The sequence below is a fragment of the Athene noctua genome, chromosome 2, assembly GCF_965140245.1.
Source record: "Athene noctua chromosome 2, bAthNoc1.hap1.1, whole genome shotgun sequence".
In the NCBI taxonomy this organism is placed as follows: domain Eukaryota; kingdom Metazoa; phylum Chordata; class Aves; order Strigiformes; family Strigidae; genus Athene; species Athene noctua.
This window is the reverse complement of record NC_134038.1, coordinates 126229399-126248811: the sequence shown is the minus strand read 5'-3', so window position 1 is coordinate 126248811 and position 19413 is coordinate 126229399. Positions and strand designations below refer to the sequence as shown.

General features: G+C 37.4%; 1 protein-coding gene across 1 annotated transcript in view; it reads right to left on the bottom strand.

Moving 5' to 3' along the window:
• ITGA8 (integrin subunit alpha 8) overlaps positions 1-19413 on the bottom strand; it is a 116323-nt gene that overhangs the window by 39594 nt on the left and 57316 nt on the right. The window contains exons 18-23 of the mRNA XM_074900206.1: positions 18570-18707; positions 18048-18115; positions 16917-17064; positions 10971-11063; positions 4975-5054; positions 1842-1922 (exon numbers count right to left, since the gene is read on the bottom strand). Of these exons, the coding sequence (XP_074756307.1) occupies positions 1842-1922; positions 4975-5054; positions 10971-11063; positions 16917-17064; positions 18048-18115; positions 18570-18707 (608 nt within the window). The remainder of the gene's footprint in view (positions 1-1841; positions 1923-4974; positions 5055-10970; positions 11064-16916; positions 17065-18047; positions 18116-18569; positions 18708-19413) is intronic.

Sequence of the window (19413 nt, the reverse complement as noted above, 5' to 3'; positions counted from 1 at the left end):
TAAGGATGTTTTCGTCATTTTTTGGTGTCTATCTATTTACCTGTTACAGAACTTTTTGTAAAAAGAACTCACTATGGCACAATAAGAACATGATGGAGGCAAAAGGTTTAATAAGTCTGAAAAGAATACAAAAAGTTTGAAATATTTTTCGATGAAAGTGATGAGCAACCTCACTGGAAAAAATGGAATCCACATCTCTGGAAGCAGCCCTTACTGAGAAGTCTTGTACAGGTATCCATAACTATTTCATTGATGCACAGAAACTCCAGCCTGTCCTTAACATGGGTGTCCACCTAGTCATTGCTGGGCAACACCTAGCTGTTGCTGGCTCCCAACATTTTCTCACATATCTGCAGCCCACCAGTTGCAGATTCCTATTTTCTCAGCCTCTACTCCTCTGTGTTACCTTCTCCCTCATTTTGTATTTTTCACCTCTCTTCCTATCCAGCTCATTTCCCTAGATCACCACTAACTACAGAAAATGAAATACTTCTCTCATTTCTGTTCTTGTTAAACGTACAGTCTTTCAACTGCTCCTTTTCACAAATACAAGCATTAACATATATCCACACAGTCTTTGAGGGTCAGTCTTCTATTTTCCACCTAACTCTAGCCTTGGGATAGTCTTCTTAACCTGGAAAACACTTACAAAATGTATTGAAAAATACTTTTAAACTCTCCCTGATTTAGACTGAATATCAGAGCAGAAAACATGATCTCTGTGATCTGCAAAATGATTGGACTCTGCTGGCACTAGGTAGTCAAAGTATTGTCTTAGAAGTGATAACAATCAGTGGATTTTTATAGATCTATAAAAGCATAAATAAATGCATTTTTATTTGTCTACACCTAAGGCAGCCCCTTGAGGTGCATCATATGAGAGACATCCAAGCCCCTTGCATCAGTCAGGCCTGACTGTGGGAGTGAAGCTGGGCAGTGTACCTCCTGTTGTCCCTTTGCAGAGCTGAGAATGGTTAAGGTCCAGAGTTGTAGTTTGAGAAGAGAAGATGGAGGAAATCTGAGATCCCAGACAAAAAGCATTTTGGGCAATTATTTACTTTAAAAGAACATCCTGCTGATTTCCTTCAGGATGCCAAGATAGGAATCTAGTTCCAAGAGTTTACAGGGAAGTCTGAGATTCTTATCACCTACTTGCACTTTGCAGTTTCTGAAACCAAGCTGTATGTGAAAATAAAGATAGAAATAATCGTCTTTGACCATATATCGTGTTTGTTTAGTTTTGGTATCTGTTGTGTAGCGGGCAGGCACCTGTTTCAGATGGAAATGTAAGAATCCTACAGTAGTAGCTGGTTGACCTCTTGTCATAGCTCATTCCTTTCTCCAAAGGCCTCACCGTGCTCTCTATCAGTATATCCCTTGCCATAATGTGTTTCATCATTCCAGTCATGAAAGCAGCAGATTCTGCTTCGGTGATCAGAATTAAGTGCTTACATGGTTGCACAAGCAGACCCTACACATATGAACAGGCATTCTGTACTAGTATCATCCATATACAATTTGAATGCCAAAATAAAATGTTGGCTCTGACTGGTTTTACTACAATGTGGGATTCTACAGTGTGCTGCATTTGCACAGACACTCAGTACATTTACTAGAGTCCATGGGGGCAATACTGCCCTACATGACCTGGTAAGTCCTTAGTAGCTCCATCCTGCAAAGCTTGCAGGTGTGAGACTCCATGGGAATTCTCAGGTGTTCTTGGTGGATGAGGTGTTTGGCATTATAATATGTCAAAAAATTCACTACATGGGATTATTATACATGGAAAAATTCAATTAAAAAATAGTTATCATTACAAATTGAAATGGTTGAATACTTACCCTCTGATCTGTACTTGAGCCATAGCACTGATGTTGATATGGAGGTTAACTAAATTGCTGGTGGGATTAATCTTGTTAGAACTGGAAAAGATATGTACAAGAGTTAAACCAGGTTATTTAGCAGAACACCAGATTATTATAAATACATCACTGAATACCACAAGACCTACAATTAGGAAGAAATGCCATTGGAGGTATTACAGCATCGGCTTGCTATTGCTACTCTTCAGTCTCAATACGACACTGATATTTAAGCTTGCTATTATATGAGCTCATCACATGTTTACTATAGTCAACTCAAACTTCCTTTGTGTGAATACGATGATACAAATTTATTTAGCTCAGAGTATCATGTCAGTTTCCTTGTTCAGCTTGGATACCTGCATGAACAGGACTATCTTAATAGGAGGGTGTTTCATGCATTGGAGGAAGGCAGCATAATGAACAAGATAGGCTTTGTTGCAACAAAATTTGCTTTTATGACCCTTCAGACTTGTGACTTCTGCATGACAGAGTCTTTGAAGAAAAAGAACCCAAATAAACTATTTCTTTACCTTTCTTATTTTCTCCTCTCCCCTGTCCAGAAAGTGTTTACACTCTTAACCTCACTTAGCAGTGAAAACAGATCCCCATGTTTAAAGCCTAGTGCTCTCACTCATTTTATTGTCTTTTCTTATTGCAAGTCCTTAATACTAAAGGTAGCTTCTCTACCTTAAACTCATTCCTATGACTACAGCCCATTCATGTAAAGAAAGGTTTGCAGGTTCAAATTCATGATGACAGTAAAAATAAATAATTACAGATTTAGAATTTATTTAATTATGGGATTAATGATATTGTTTGGAGGTTTTTTCCAAGCAAGTGTGGAAGTACTTCCATATTTCATGGAGACTAAGTTTCTACTGCTGTCAGTTTACTGTTATCACATCTGGGTAGCATCAGTCAAATGGAAACATTCAGAGGAGGCCAGCATTCCCAGCAACTGACTCCTGAAGAGTAAAGGGCAGTACTTCTTTGATCCAGGCTTTCTGGTTACAGATTGTTAAAATTAGGAGCAGCTCTAATTTGTTTGTAAACTAATGTAGATTACCATCAAATCACCATTTGAACTCTTGATGTAATCCTCTATAGTCATTGCTTTGTGTGCAAAAGTACAAAAATTGCTTAAAGGATAGAAATGACTATACCACTAATTTGTTAGAATAAGCTGCTCTCCAATTTGTATAATGTACTATTTTCCATAGAGTTCAAATACAGATTTTGATTATATCTATTTTGTATTCAAATCTTTTTTGTGTGTTACGGTATTCTGTAGAGAAGAAAATGGTTTAGATTAAATAGATGCCAGGACATCTCCCTCTCTAAGGGATATATTTGCCTTATTTGCAAAATCCACATCAGAAAAGGAATCAGATTTCAAGACTACTCAGCCTCTTGCTTATTTCCTATAAGTAATTGTCTTGCAAACAAAAATATTTATTTTCCACTTGATGTTTTAGAGCAAATTAAAGGTCTCTTCTGAATAACTCAGACCAGGACACAAATTCAGGCATGTTTTCTGCTCCCCTTTCCTTCCATTTAGGTATTTTAGTGGTAATTTCTGCCTTATGGATTTCTGTCTCCTTTTTCTTTTAAGGTTGTTTTACCTATTCACTAAGAACATAGAAATGAACAAATTGTAGTGCTGCTTGAGAATGAATGTACAAAGCAGCGAGTTTTAACTGTAGGGTACATTCCCTATGCATGAAGTTTTACTTTTCTTTTTTCTTTACGTAGCTGGGCGCTCTTCAGAATTTTGATACCATTTTGTGGAAACTGTCCTTTTTGGTAGCCCAGTGGATTTCCTCCCTTTACATTTTAGTGAGTCACACTCATGGTGGAAGCATGAGATGTTGCTATCTTCTCAAGTTCAGACTTACTCTTCAGTAAAGCCTTGTCACATTTTCTACGAAAGTCAACTACCCTCAACTCTTATTACCTAGAAAGATCTAGATATCCAAAGTTCTCTGAACCTCCACAATTTCACAGCATGAAAAGGGTAGTGACAAGAGCCTCTGATATCCATTTAAAAATGTATTGCTCACATAAATGACCTGACAGTGAACAGTGGCATGGATGGGGGACCTACAAGCTAGACATTATATCTTGTATCTCTCTCTGGAGGAGCCCAAGCCCAGGTTTGAATAGTCTGCAACTTGCCAGCCAGACCCCAGCAAGAGGGCTGAGGCCTGACCAGGCATCTCATTGTCTTCTGTGGGGCTGCTGTACCCTTCCCAAATTTCTGCATGTCCTTTCCTTCAAGGGTTACATTATGGAAACATGACTTAAACTTAAATGTCTCAGTTATTTACTATAGTGAACATGATCAAGGTACTCATTAAAGGCCAGACATTAGCAATTAAATCTGTGTGTGTAGGGCAGTGAGGGCCCCATCAGGACCTCCAGTGTGTATCTGATGAGGAAAGATGGGGCAGAAGCCCTGCCACCTACTGAAAAAGTCACAGGTTTGTTCTTGTTGTTATTGTAACCCAGCCCACCCTGTGCTTTTTTTTTGTTGCTATGGAGGAAGTACTGCTCAGCATAAACAAGAAGATTCTCCAGCAGTAATGCTTCAGCCCAACAAATGTGGAGTAATCTAATGGAAAAAGAACAAAGGTTCACCTGCATCAAACTGTTTTCTCTCTTCGTGCCAGTAAATCTGTTGAGCAGATTTTAACTGCTCTCCTTCTATTTTCTGAATTGTCATGAAGAAGTGGCTTTTTCTTTTTTTTTTTCAGAGCATGATATGTTTTTAAATACAGAACTTTGGTACAATGTGATTACTGTTCATTAATTCTGAAGTGGAAAATGAAGTGCAAATTTGGGAAATCTGTAGAAGATCCTTGAATTACTGACCAAAATCAGTTAACCTGAATTTTAACAAAATAAAATGCTCAGAATAACTCTAAGACTGATTTCGGTAAAAGCTGACAAGGGTCCAACTCCACAAATCCTCCTGAAGAAAGCTACCATAGGAAAGTCCATGAAATAACTACTGACACCAAAGAGTTCGTTACCTTCTTATATATTAAGCTTCAGATTATCAATAGGAATTCAGAATTTAAATAACCATACTCTTGATAAAACATCTAACCTTTTTATCTGCAGCTCAAAACTGATGCTGAAATCTGCATTTTCAAAATGTTGAACAGAAAATCGAATGCCTGTAGAGAACTGAGAAATAAACAAAACAACAGATTACTAAAAATGGTTGATCTCTCCGTATCAAGAAAGCAGTACTGTTCAACACTGCATTTCAGAGACTTGTATAGGATATTGTCTTTAAAAATTAGTATGAAATAATATGATCTAGTTGTTTTCAGGAAGAATTACCATCCTGCCTGTGTATGTCACCAGATGGAAAACTTGGCTGGATAGAAGAAAGATCAAGAGGAATAGAGAAGCATACTCCCGAGAACACAGTGGTGTGCCCTCTTCATCAAACATGCTTTACTTTGCAAAGTCAAAAGAAAATAATAGCTGTCTGGCACCTCTCACCCCTACCTCCATCCATGCATGCCTTTGTCCAGGTCTCCAGGGCTTCCTGCTCCTCCCGTTGTCTCTGTGACTGTGACATATGAACTGCATGCTTTAGGTGTCATAGGATGACTGATCACCTGTTTTTCTTTTAGAAGCTAAATTAGCAGCAGCTTGATGTTTAGTCTGATTTGTTTTGAGTTTTTTCATTGCAGTCCAGTTAACAGGAACACAACTTCAAAGTTATATTTGCAGTTCAGTTTGCCACAACTTGCAGTGTGTGACCACAGAAGATAGTGGCTAAAACACACATTTCCTAAAACTGGAGATTAGGGTGCTCCTTTGTTTTTGCAGATCTTTCTTTCTCCCTCCCATAATTTCCATTTGCTTTTCAAGAACAGCACATAGTAAAGCAGACCAAGTTAATTCAGAAGAGAGAATGGAACTGCAGGGTTAACTAAAGAAGGAATATACAATAGCATGTCGTGGGATCTGTAACTCTCTTGTTGGATGTATTTACAAGCCCAGTACATAAGTGCCCAGAGAGCACCGGAAGATGACATCTGCCCTCCATGTTAACTTAGTAAAATTGTGCTGTGATGTTTAAATTAATGTTTTTAATTGCTATATTTCAACCGCATGTTTTAAATCTGGTAATTTTTGAAATGTGGATTTTGCATTGAGACTGGCAGCAAAGCCTACACCCTGTAATCTTCACACACAGAGAATCATCTAGGTTGGAAAGGACCCTGGAGATCATCTAGTCCAACCGTTCACCTAACACAGTTGCCACTTACAGCATATCCTTAAGCTCTAAATCAACCCGACTCTTGAACACCTCCAGGGATGGGGACTCCACCACCTCCCTGGGCAGCCCATTCCAACACCTAACAACCCATTCTGGAAAGAAATGCTTCCTAATATCTAGTCTGAACTTTCTCTTGTACAACTTCTCACTCTCCCCTACCTCCCCTATTGCCTGATGGTAGAATTTCCTGCCAGACAACCTGCACACTGTGCTTTCATTGTTTTAAAAAGGTTTGTTACATATAGCCATATTTTCCATGTGGAGAAACAACCTTCCTGAGAAATTCATCAAAAGGCATTAGGAAATGAGGACATCATTCCTTCATCTCTGCCAATACCTGATTAGATTGGGTGGAGGCCAGCAGCAGGGGGGAAAGAAAGAGTTGCCTGCTTCCATACTTTCCTTAACATACTTGGGGCAGCATTGTCAGCAACAGGACAGGACACAACAATGTAGAGTTTTATGTTCGGGACCTAGATTCAACATCACTGAAGAGGAGGCATTTTCATCTGTGAGTGTCATTTCAGATGTTTAAGCAATCCCTTTTTCCCAAGGATTTTTTTTTAAATTTTCATTCAATTCTCCATATTTCCTCATCTGTAGTGGTGCATCACTGGATCTTAACCCATCTCCAGAACAAGACTTAGCTAACATGTTTCAGTTAATTCTTTCAACTGTCCTATGCTGAAAGTAATATTGTCATCATAAAAGAAACGACAAGTTCAAACCTTTGAATTATTACCATTTTAATTACATAGTTATATTACAGCTAATCTCTCTTTTTGGAAGTAAAATCTTTAAGATGAAAAGATAATTCTCATTAAATTAAACAGAAGTTGAATAGCTGACTTGGAATAGAGATGTAAGCTATTTTTAAGACCACTTTTTCGGACACGATTTTAACAACTGTATTGATGTTTCAATCACCTTTAAAAATGTAATGATTTTTTTAATCTCTGAGACAAGAATTTTCAAATAGTCAATTCAACATTTTGCTTATTGTTTTTACTAATCAGTCTATATAAATTTGTTTCCACTTAGAGCAGTAAAAAGATTGATGAAGCAAAGAGAAAATTTTCCTCAGATAGAGCAGATGTAAACTGCAGTTTTGATGATCGATTATACACCTGAGGCATAATCCCTTATTTTATACTGAAACACACTCCTACTGTACAAGTCTGATAAGCTGCAGATGTTGCCTTTGTATGGTTGTATGACTTTGTAATGTCAAGTAGCCCTTGACACTGCTACTAATAATGGGGCAAAGATGCTCACATGCTCTTGCTGAAAATCCACTGAGGTCAAAGCAGTTGAGTTTGCTTGAGCCTGTAACTTAGCACTCAACATCCTTATTTTAGTAGGACATTTGTTTTCTCAAATAGTTTAATTTTATTTAAAATTTTTCAAGTGAAGTTAGTTTCATTAAAATTGCATTATTTTCCACATTAGGTAACATCATGTATCTTTGAAATATAGGACATTTCTGCTATTACAGGTAAACTGTAATCTGTTATTATGTTTGACAGGATCTAGGAGTATGCTGGGAGACAGAGGGCTGGCATCTTTTAAGCATCTTACAGTGCATGAGAAAAACTCTGTGCTCTTGAATGAAGAATGTTTGATACATACCAAGAAATAGGCAAGATCTCTTAGTTATCTAACCTTATTTCTATTCATTTCTATTAACTTTCAAATGGTTCTACCAGAATTTATAATAAACCAGACATCTCACTTGCTAAGACCACTGAACAGGCATCAGGAAGCTTGTCAGTCTGACCCATTTCAGTGTCATAAATAAGTACTTTGAGCACTCTTTGCCAGTGAGATGGTATCACAGGCATTTAGCTTACATTCTGGGCCATATGGTATTTTGAGTTTCCTTCCCATTTCTTATCCTTTTTTTACATTTTCATCTTTTTTCAACTACAAAGATATTACTGAAAAGGTTAAGTAATTTTTGAGGCCAGTAAACGATTTTAAGGTCACAGATTTTCAAAAAGTCAGAGATATACCAATTTTGATGAGAATAACGCATTTTGAAGATATGAAGAGTGAGATAACTCGGTAGCCTCCTGCAGTAATATCACATGGGTTATATCACAAAATCCTGACATAACCCTCATATGCAGAAGTTGATCGTAAACACTTCAAGAATCCTAGGATTTCAGGGTGCTGAAAAGTCATTACAGTGACTCAATAGTTAAGAGTTTTAGGAATGTTTGATTTTGACCTAACCCTCCCTTCCCACTCCCTCACAACTTCCACAAAGAGTCCCTTTCTGACCGAATATTTTGAGAATAACTGATCTCCTGCCAGAACAGAATTGTTTTGCAAGATTGGAAATAGATCAGAGCAACCTTTCATGATTTATGTAATTTGTACAAAGGGCTGGTATTTTGGTTTTGGAAGTATATTTGCCATCATAAATACATTTGGACTGAAAAAGCTCGAGTCCTTTCACCTTCACTAAGCTTCCAGGAGAGCTGGTTTCAAAGATAAAGTTTGGCTTTAAGCTTTCACTCATTATAGTAAAACACTTTTGCCATCTGGCTGTGTAATGCTTTATCTTCATATGCCTTAATTTTCAAGGGTTGGACTCTTTTGTGATAAACCAGAATATCCTTAAACATGCTATGAACCCTGCTCTTTTATTCTGCTACGTCCAAGTCTCTCTTTGTGAAGTATTTTATTTAGGAATATTTGGTAATAGTGCATTTATGGCAGCCCTAGAGCTGATTCTGAAGAACAGGATTAGTTATGCTGTGGGAATTCCTAAGGAAACAGGTCAGAGTAGTACTGCTTTAGTGGCCACCAAATAGCATTCCTGAAATCTTCACACTAGCATTTTTGCTAAAGGACAGCATGGAAACAGGGCTTTGGATTCAAAGGGAGAAGTGTGAGGGGCTGTAGCCCAGTAGCTCCACACTCAGACCTTTCCATTGCTTATGTTTACAACAATATGCAAACCACAAAGATTTACTCCTAGATCAGTATACAATGTTAGTCTCTTGTGTTTAGTCTTCCTTTTCTTGTCCAAATCCATGGGGTTTTATGCTTTCTACCCCCCGGCTCTGCATCCCAACCATCCACAAGATTCTTGTCTGCTTCTGTCTGTATCTTGAGAATTTGCTTCTGCCATGATACTAATCAGGAAGCCACTAAGCATCTAAATGCTTAAATTTGCTGGTTTTCTGGTACAATAAATTATCTGCCATGACTTGGTATTTATCTAGTGCTTCAGCCCATCACTGCCTCCCATCATCCCATTAAGAAAACTCTGTTTCTCAGAAATGTTTTCAATTACTCCTACTTTTTAGGCGTTTCATTTAGTAAAATATAACAAAAACTACAAAACCTTTTGGACCTCTTCTCTATATCCTACCCAGAAAATGTTTATAGTATCCCCTTAAGACTTCTAGTTCACAGTAGTTCTACAGAAAAGGATCCTCAGCAGGCAGGTTCCTGCTCCCAGGAGGTCTATCACCTGCAGTTCATTTTTCAATGGTTTCCAGCTCCTTGTAATCTCAAAGAGTCTCACTGGGACTGCTCATGACCATGAAGGCAGATGACTGTATGAGACACCTGGTCTGTCTCACAATCACTTTCAAAAGCTCTATGACTGATCTGAAACTAACCTTATGATCCAACTAAGCTTATTCTAGTCCCAGTCTCCTATCATAGAACCCATTTGGTTCTTTTATTGAGAGTCAGACAGGAACTGCTTCAAGGTTGTAACAGGCCAGGAAAACACTCCTCTACAGAGACCCTGAAGAGTGAAATATTCATCTTCCATAGGACAAGCCTTAACTTAGTATGGATTTTGAAGGTACTAAGGAGATTTGCTTTGGTTTCTTTGCAAAGCCCCAAGTCCAATATGGAATACAAACAGTGGTAGTTTTCAATTAAAAGCTGTTTATTCCTCATACATGTTCATACTGCTGACTGCTTCTATTTATTAGGACAGTTTTTTATCTTGGCATAAAAACTTGGATTACTTGTTTAGTTAAATACTCATAGCATTTACGAATTTATAAGCAGTGCTAGAATTCCTCTGCAAGGGCATTAATGGCTGAACATTCCTGGGTTCAACACTTCTGAGATTTCCCTGAACTGTTTTGTCATGAAATAGGGACAAGTGATGACAACTGTGGAACGGGGAGCACTTTTTTAATCTCCAAACTGATGTTTAATCCTTATCGGTTGTCCACTGTCATTATTCAGTTCCACTTTTGTCTAAAACCAAGGCTACTGATGTTCCATTTAATGTGTGGAATAATTTATGAATAGCTGCCTTAGAAAAACATTTAGAGTAACATTAATAACTTGAAGGAAAAGTTGATTCCAACCACATTTTAATGGATATAAATCATGATATAAACTGATAAAACAACCCTTATGCACTCAAGATGAGAGTCAGGCTGAAGAAGCTGTTGTTTACTATGTATATCTGAAGTAGAAAGAATACTAAAAGGGAGAAATAAACAGATTACATTATGGACTGGGATTCTCTTCTCATTACACTAGTGAAACTTCTGTGACTTAAATTGAGTCACTCTCATTTTCTTTTCAGTAAGTGAAACAAAACACAGGCTCTAGCATCATTAATCTTTTAGAACATCGAATTGTTAGTTTTTCAGAAGCACAGTTCTGCTTCTTATTACACCAACAATTTCCTGTTCAAGTAAGTAATCTGGTTTTACACGCTGCTTATTGGGACACATTCTGCTAATTGAATAGATTTCCATTTGCTCCCCTTTAAAATTCAATTAGATAAAAATCATTAAATGCATCTGGTTTTCCCTTACATTTGCGCCAGCCACCATGGGGTTCCCAAGATCACAAACCACCATTCTAGTTTCATTTTCCATCTTGTAATCACAGCTCAATACACGCAGTGCCTGTAACAAAGGACACCAATATGGAGGTCAGAGATCACAGTGAATGTATCCAGTTAGGAAAGTGATGACTTTTTGACTGTGACATTTCTTTTAATTTCATACACCTGCTCAGTGCACTATCAAAACATTTAATTGGTTATTGTCAGACAATGGGGGAAAACTGATGCCAGGGAAAAACAAACAGGAAAGTTTCTCAGTACCCTAAGAGCCAGGATGAGATCACTCTGTTTCTAGTTTTAATATACTACTTGGCTGTTGTGAATCCTTCCTATAGCCATAATGACTCAACGGAGAAAAAAAGAGTAGGCAAAACTGGGTGAGGAGAATAGGCCTCCCGTTAATTGCAGTAGTTGTATTACCCATCACTAGAAGGCTCTATAGTGAGTTGCTGGCATTGGCAGAACTTTTTTATGGACCAAGTCAAGAGCTTTATTTTCCAACCTATGGTAAAGTACTTACACCATTAAATACTTCTGTAAAAACATAAACTGTTACCTGTGTTTATAATTTAGCAACAAAGGAGATGATGGATTTTCACATTATCAGAAATTAAGGTTTTCACTGTTTACAGCAATAAGTATAATTTAACTGTTTTTCCAGCAACTATTCAAAGTCCAGTTTTTACCTAACATTTCTCAGACACATTTGTTCAATAACTTTGAGAATACACTCATATAATTTCCCTCTAAAGACATTAATGTAAAATATATCCTATGTTTTGGGGGTGTTTTTAACCCTTTAGTCTTTATCACTCGTTGTTATCATCTGTAAACAAAACAGACTGTATAAAAGAAGGAACAGCTACAGAATAGCGGAAATTAGGAGATACAGGGTAAGACAAAGCAATACAATGTGGGGGTTTTTTTGTTTTCCTCTCTAGCATATTCAATAAAAGAAAATATTTCCATATATGTGCAGAAGTAAACCAGCTTTGTAAACGTAAGATGCAGCTAGTTGCTATAAGGCTCTCTCACTACCTTTCCTCTCATTTGTGATTCTCATAGATTAAGCAATACATCCAAAGTCATTCTCTTTATATAAAAAAGACCTGGGGAATCTCCAGATCACTGACTACCAATTCATTCCTATCTGTAAAACTCAGCATGGACATGCTGACCTTATAATTTCCTGAGATTAAAAGAAAAGATAGGGCATATCCTGAAAGGAGCCCATGTGAAACATGCCCTCAGTGCACACATCATTGTATACTGACACTTTTACAGTGTGCTAGAAGGAAACAAAGTTTGTTATGCAGCATGTCTAGTGCACTAATAGCCTTCCCAAGCCTTTCTAGGGTTGGAAGTGGGGGATTTTTACACTCTTTCCAGCTGGTCAATTAAAGGTGGGAAGCAACACATGGGACAAGAGAGGGTGTTAACACAGTTGAAACCAACCTTGTCTGGAAAACTGTTCATTTTAGCTTGATGCATGGTTTTGATTCTGTTTCGGGAGGGAGTTGAAATTGAGGTCTAAATGTTTGAAAATAAATATTAATCTGTATTTGATATTTGGCAGTTTCTTTATTAATGCTGTATCACAGACCAGCACAGCTTAAATCAGCTCTTATCACACATTTTTTTGTCCCTCACAGGCTAAGCAAATAGTTTTCTGAGTAGATTTTCTGCAGTTTTGGAAGCTATGCTCTTAGACTGAAAATGATTAATGGCACAGAATTTATATGACCAGCACCAAAAAGGTAATTTGTGCAGCATAAAGACGTGACAAAGGGTCAGCTGTGGTAGAATTTCTTCAATACTAAGATGTATTGCCTTTGTTTTTTCACTGATCACCTTTTTGAGACGGTTAAGTACAAAACGGAAAAATTAAAACCAGGCGAGATGTAAGTAAGAGCAGAGACTTACACATGCAGTAGTGTCAGTATCACTGAGTTCATATGTAACTCAACCAGATGGAAGGTTTTGCCACAAAACCCTTCTACCTGCCACTGGTAGCAATTTATATTTTTATAGCAACACATGGTCTTTTTGGCAGTCTTAAGCAGAAGCAAAACCCCAACAATTAACACATGTGCTCCCAGGGTGCATTTTAACAAGAAAATGATTGGATGCTTTAAGTAATCCAGGCAGCCTACAAACTTGGAACTCTTTCTGGTGGTCTTAGTGATGAATTACTAATTGATGCCAGAATAGTTAAGCACAACAGGCTGCAGAATAGAGCACCTCCTCTCTTTCCTTCATCAACACCTTCCAATTTTATTTTCTGAGGAAAAGTGGATGGATTTGGTACCAGGTGCCAGAATCTACCTTCTCATCTAGCTGATGTATGAAGAAGTAGTGTTTGTCCTCACAAGGCTCAAATCACATCTCATCCAGCCAGTCACCATGTACTTATTCTAAGAATTTTCAGGTAAGACAAGAAGGCTTTCAGGTCTTTTTCCTATTTTAAGAGAATGTCATGCTTTAGTTCAGAAAGATATGGGGATAATGGCTCGGAGCTTCTCCACTGCAACATAAATCTGGTTGTGATAGGGCAACAGGTCTGCAGTTTCCAGCCATAGCAGAAAGTTATGCCAAAATACATAAAGTTTTTGGTGTGGAACAAGTACCTGTTAGGGCTTGTATCTGCCTGATTTACTTCTAATTATTCTGTGATAATTTGGGTTCCAGCCATTGCTATAGGCAGGACTGAGCTGTTCAATATGGGGAACTCTTTCACTGGGCAAAGGATTAGCACACAGTATTCAGCCAATGGCTTGGGGTTCAAATGAACAATCACGCTATTGTAGTGTAAGAATGTACCATATGGCAAGTATGTACTGTCTCTGGATCTACTGCTGGCCATGAAAGTGTGAGGTAATATAACATGGCTCTACTTTTTTCACTGCAGCTAATTCCAGTAACTCCACACCTAATGCATATGGACAGTTATTACAAGCCAATGGGTTTCCAGTAACTAATAAAGCTGTGGTGATTTACTCATTTACCTGGTCTCTTGGACCTTCTAAGTGTTTCTACAATGCAACTAATGAATAACACATTTGATTTCATTGCAATTCATTGTATTTCATTAATCAGCTTTTGACTGAAGGAATTATCAGTATGTGCAAGAATCAATGAAACTTCAAAATCACATCCTTGACCTCCAACTTTATGGTCACACACATTCACCTGGCTCTCCACTTGCATATGATCATGTACATGTCTGCAAAATGCTACTCTTGATAAGGTTTGCATAGTCTATGTATAATATGCTACAGAATCAGGCCTGAGATAACAACATAATGACAGCTCAGGTAGGTCAAACGTTGTATTCCATAAAGAGTAAATGGCAAGTGAATTTTCAGTCAAGTTGCTGGCTTTAACACTTTCCAATTGTAATTCAAGTGATATAGACTAAATAAATTGTTCCAAAAAAAACAGGTTGGACAGGAAGCATTTAAGTGATAAATCTGTTTCTCTATTAAACCGACTAAATCCAGAGTAGTGCCATAATAAAGTAGCCTAATATCCTCTATGAGTATAGTTACTTTGAAATGATGGCAGCATAATACAATGATTGGATTCTAGAGGTTTTTTAGTTCCATCAGAAATGTATCAAGTGATTTACTCAGCTCATTACATTTCATCTATTCTGCTCTCAGCCCACCTGTTTTGCTGGCTCTGAGGTGAATATTATTTCTGCCTTAATACAAGAAATTCTGCAGTTTGGAGAAAAACAGCTACACAGAGTACTGTAAACACTGATACATCGAAGAGTAACTGAAATCTTTATATGCAGAGCTTTAAGAGCTCCACCACAAATCCACTCATCTGCAGAAATCACTCTGAATTACATTAAGTACATTTCAGGAGCAGTCACAGATGCCCCACTGGCCAGGTGCAGTGCAAACACAAAAATAAGAAGTGAAATCTGGACTCCACTGCAACTGACAGCAAAACATTAATTTTCATCTATGGTCCACGCCTCAGAGTACCACAGACCAAGAGACCTTCTTTCCATATACCTCTGTGTTTACTGCATACCAGTGTGATAATTTCTTCTGTGCTCTTGTCAAGTGCACATATTTTTTTAAAGCCCTATAGGCTAAATTAATTGAGTCCCTCTTTAATTTACACTTATTTATACTATGACCCCTAAGAATCTGAGCATCCTGGTAACACATGAACCTCTGATCACTCCGGGGAAAAAATCTGAAAAAAACCTGCTAATTCTTGTTTTGAGTGGTCAAATTACTTAATTTGTACATTTAGAGAGAATGAATTTTATGAGAAAACGGAATGGGAAGGATATAAAAGAATGCCCGAGTTAAAAAAAGTGTTTTTCCATTCTACATTTTCTTTTCAAGTTACAAAGATTGTATATTCTTTGTCATGTTCACAGCAGTTTCAAGTGACATACAGCAGTACAAAAAAGTAACTGCATACAAGACCCAACCTCCACCAGCAGTTAAATGCCAGAAAATTTTAGCTTTGTCTTTTTGAAGAAAATTACAATATCAATTTATTTTCTAAATGCACTTAGAAGTGAATTCTTTTGTTTATTTAATGGAATCATAACATCATGAAGACCATGGTGGGTTTTGGAGTAAGTACCTCCCCTGAAATACTTGGTAATGGCCAAAAGAATAGCCAAAGATTCCTAAAGAGCAACAAAAGAAAAAATATAACCATGTGTAGTGTATTAAAGAGAACTTAAGTTTTGTAGATCACAGTCTGAAAAAAAACAGAGGCTATGTTAAAAGAACAATAGAAATAGACCACAGAAAGAGGCTGGTGTCTTCACTTATTTGTTTTGTGTACAAAGATACGCTTCTGAGACTTGAGGTTGCAGAGAATTTCCATATTCTCATCTTCAGTAGCATCATTAATTCTTGTCATTTTTTCCAAACTGGGTTAAAAGCCCATTAATAAAGACACTGACAGAAGGAGAATAAGGAAATACCTTGTAAGTTACTTTCAACTTCCTTAATAACATTTACTTTTATAAAGGAAACTAACTTGATTTCTCCCACTCTCACCCTTGTGGTCCTTCTGAACATTCCAGGCACTGACAGAAAAAAGCAAGGTCATGTTGCAACAGCTTGGGAGATTTATGTCCAGATGAGGTGATTCAGACTTGCTGTCCAACAGAGAGTACATGACCACTCTGCTTGTTTGCAGGATAGTGTTTTGTCTTTGCTCTTAAAAACCAAACAGACCCAAAAAAGAAACACTGCACGTTCAGTACAGCTCAGCAGGACTTCAGTCAACATTATCCTTCTGTGAACACTGGCACATTTTACATTATAACTGCTTTTCTGGCCTATACATAAAATAATTAACTACAAAGGAAAACAACTTTGTCAAGTTTATACTGCAGTTAATGTTGAACCATTCAGCATATCAGAGACTGGGATACCCTTAATAATGGTAAAACACCCGTGTGCTGAGAGCATGAGACAGCAGTGTCCAAGTGTCTGGGGTTCAGCAGGGCTCATCATTAACTCTGACTGAGAGATAGTACCAAAGGATGCAAGGTTGGAAGCACTCAGGGGATTCTGCACTATCACTCCCTGCTACTGGTAGGGTTTACTAGTTCAAAATCTGAATGATGTGAATACCTCTAGCCCTAGGAGAAACCTGACAGTATTTGTGTGGTATTATTGCTAAGTTAATTGCAGGGATCTGGACCTGAGCTGGTTTTGTCCAGAACGGCCCTCTCCTTCCCATCTTCTGGGAACATGGACAATCTTTAGCCTGGACTGTGTGAGCAAGGATAGCAGAGAGTCAGTCAAATCTCCCTTCCTAAGAGGTACCACTCTACTTGTTGCTTTCACCTGGTATAGCCTATATAGGTTAACCTTGCTCTCAGTTTTCCTGCTTTATTATCGCTAACATTTTGGTTTTCATTTACCTTGTTGTTGCGTTCAACCCCAGTGTAATCCGCTTCAGGTGGAATCTTTATATGTAGCTCAGCTTCATAGGCTCCTTCCCCATCATTCCTTGGATTTATTATGAGCATGACACAGTTTTCTTCTCCAATTATTAGCTGATCTTTATCTCTATACAGAACATACTACTTGTCAGGAGTTAAAACATACACAATTATGATTTATGTACGAATAAAGCAGAAGAACATTTTGCTTTCATAGCATTGTTTCTGGAAAATATTCTATGAATGCAGAATAAAACATTTTCCATAAAAAAAGACCCCAGGGAAAAGTATGCCAGCACCTGTGTAGGAAAGAGGTCAAGAGAAAACACCACCATGGACAAAGTGGACTGCCACAGAACTTGAAAGTTAAGGGTATAAAATTTCACAGCCTGACTACTTTCTAACCAGACAAAAGTATTTAGTGGAGGAATTACTTGCTGCGGGGGTCCCATCAGCACTGTTTTCTGAAGGGCCCAAAGGTGAGAGGATTCCAGTTTGCCCCTCATGCTCATTGTTAAATGAACAATGACAGAAGATCTCCTGAGACCTGCAATGGCACTGTGCCTTTTCCTTTCACAGCTATGTACTGATTTTGATGGCACAAAGTCAGATAACTGTCAGAGCTTCCCCAATTGTCCTGCTTGGCATATTTGTCCCTTCATAGGAGGAACTGTTGCCATGTTTTGAAATTCTTTTATTCTGAGCTTCATTTACTTCACTGTATACTGAGTTCAGCAGAATTGTGTCCCAAGTTCAAAGTTACTGGCACACTGAAATAAAGAAATTTAAAATCTCTTGAACAACAATTTGTATTATCACTTGGCATTCAGAGAACTAGAATCACTCCTAAAAAACACTTGAGAACTATTTTTTCTATGATAACCATTAAACATCATAAATGTGTTGACAAAGATACATTTTCAAGTGCATATTTCTCCCTTTTTTGGTTTTTTAGATGAAATGGATGTGCAAATTAAAATCTGGAAGTCAAGTAAGAATGAATAGCTATAGCAAACAGCAGAACTATGTCCTACATATTTCATTCTGTTAAAACAGTTAGCATCGTCTGTATTTTGTTCTATACAGCATCACTTATTTTATTTAACTTACGGCATAGCAGAAAGCTGCAAGTCAGGAATGCACAAGTTGTCCTCCCCGCAATCAACCAGAATGTAAGCCTGTATTGTTGAAAAATAAAAATAATATAATACAGTTAGTACATGCTTCAAAGTCCAAATCACTTAATTAAATATCTCTAACCCGTATATCTTAAATATCATTAGCACTGCCTTAGTGAATTAATTTCTTTCTCCTTTCTGTAAGTTACCTTCCTTGTGAGTAGTTGGAGACTATTTAGACTGTCAACTACATCCTTAGATGAACAGTATCACCTTTCAGACCCTTTCCCACGCTAACTTGCTTACATATTCTAGAATGCAATCAAAAGTATGAACGCAACAAAGTTTTAGAAATGCTTTAAAGGCCTACTTGGTTCTACATTTATATTAATTTTAAATTTTTAATTAATTAATAAATTAATAATGATATTCTGTTTCAAGGGAGATGACACACATAATATTTGTAAATGTTTTCACATTTATATACAGAAAATGTGGCATGCAAAATTCGTACCTGTTCTGTTACTGAGCTTTTCTGGTAATAGTTCAGTATTGGCTTCACAGTCAAGCCACCTTCAAAACTGGATTCATCCAAACTATAATTCAAGTTTATATTGATGGGAGATAATTTATCTCTAAATTCTGTTTCATCCTGTGAGTGACAATCACATAATAAAAATGTATAATTATTTCAGATTAATATGGTATGGCAACAGATTCAGACTTTAGTCTTCATTGAAGGTAAAGATATGGTTCCTTGACAGCTGCTGACTGTATGTAGTGTCACTAGGAAAGCAAAGTGACTCACCAGTAACTGGAATGCCCAGAAAACATTGCCTCCACAGCCCCAAATCTGGAAGAAGCTGGCTGCTGAGTAGACTCAGAATTTTTTTCAAAGAATTAGCCTAAAATGAAGCTGTTTAAAGCAGACATACAGAATCAGCTTCTATCAGCTACTTCCTTTCAGAATGGAGGTAGGGCATGTGTGGAAGTAATATTGTTGGTTTGTTCCATAACCAAGAATTTATATGGATTAGCAGTAGTAAAACTCTACCACCTTTATTGCCTAGATACTTCCTTACATAATGCTTGGGACTTCTACATTTCACTTCCCACTGTATTTCTAGGACCAGCCTTGGAATCTGCTTCAATTGCATGAGGTAATTCCAGCTGCAAGTGTGACCAATGACTCTTTCTCCTTCACAACTTCAGTTCCACAGTTTTAATTTTTATAAAAACATTCTAAAAATATCTTTAAAATATTTTTAAAAATATATTAATTTTAGGCCAATATTGCTCGTGACACTCCTTTAAAATATCTGTTGAAACTGAAATGGTACGACATTTAACATGTTTCG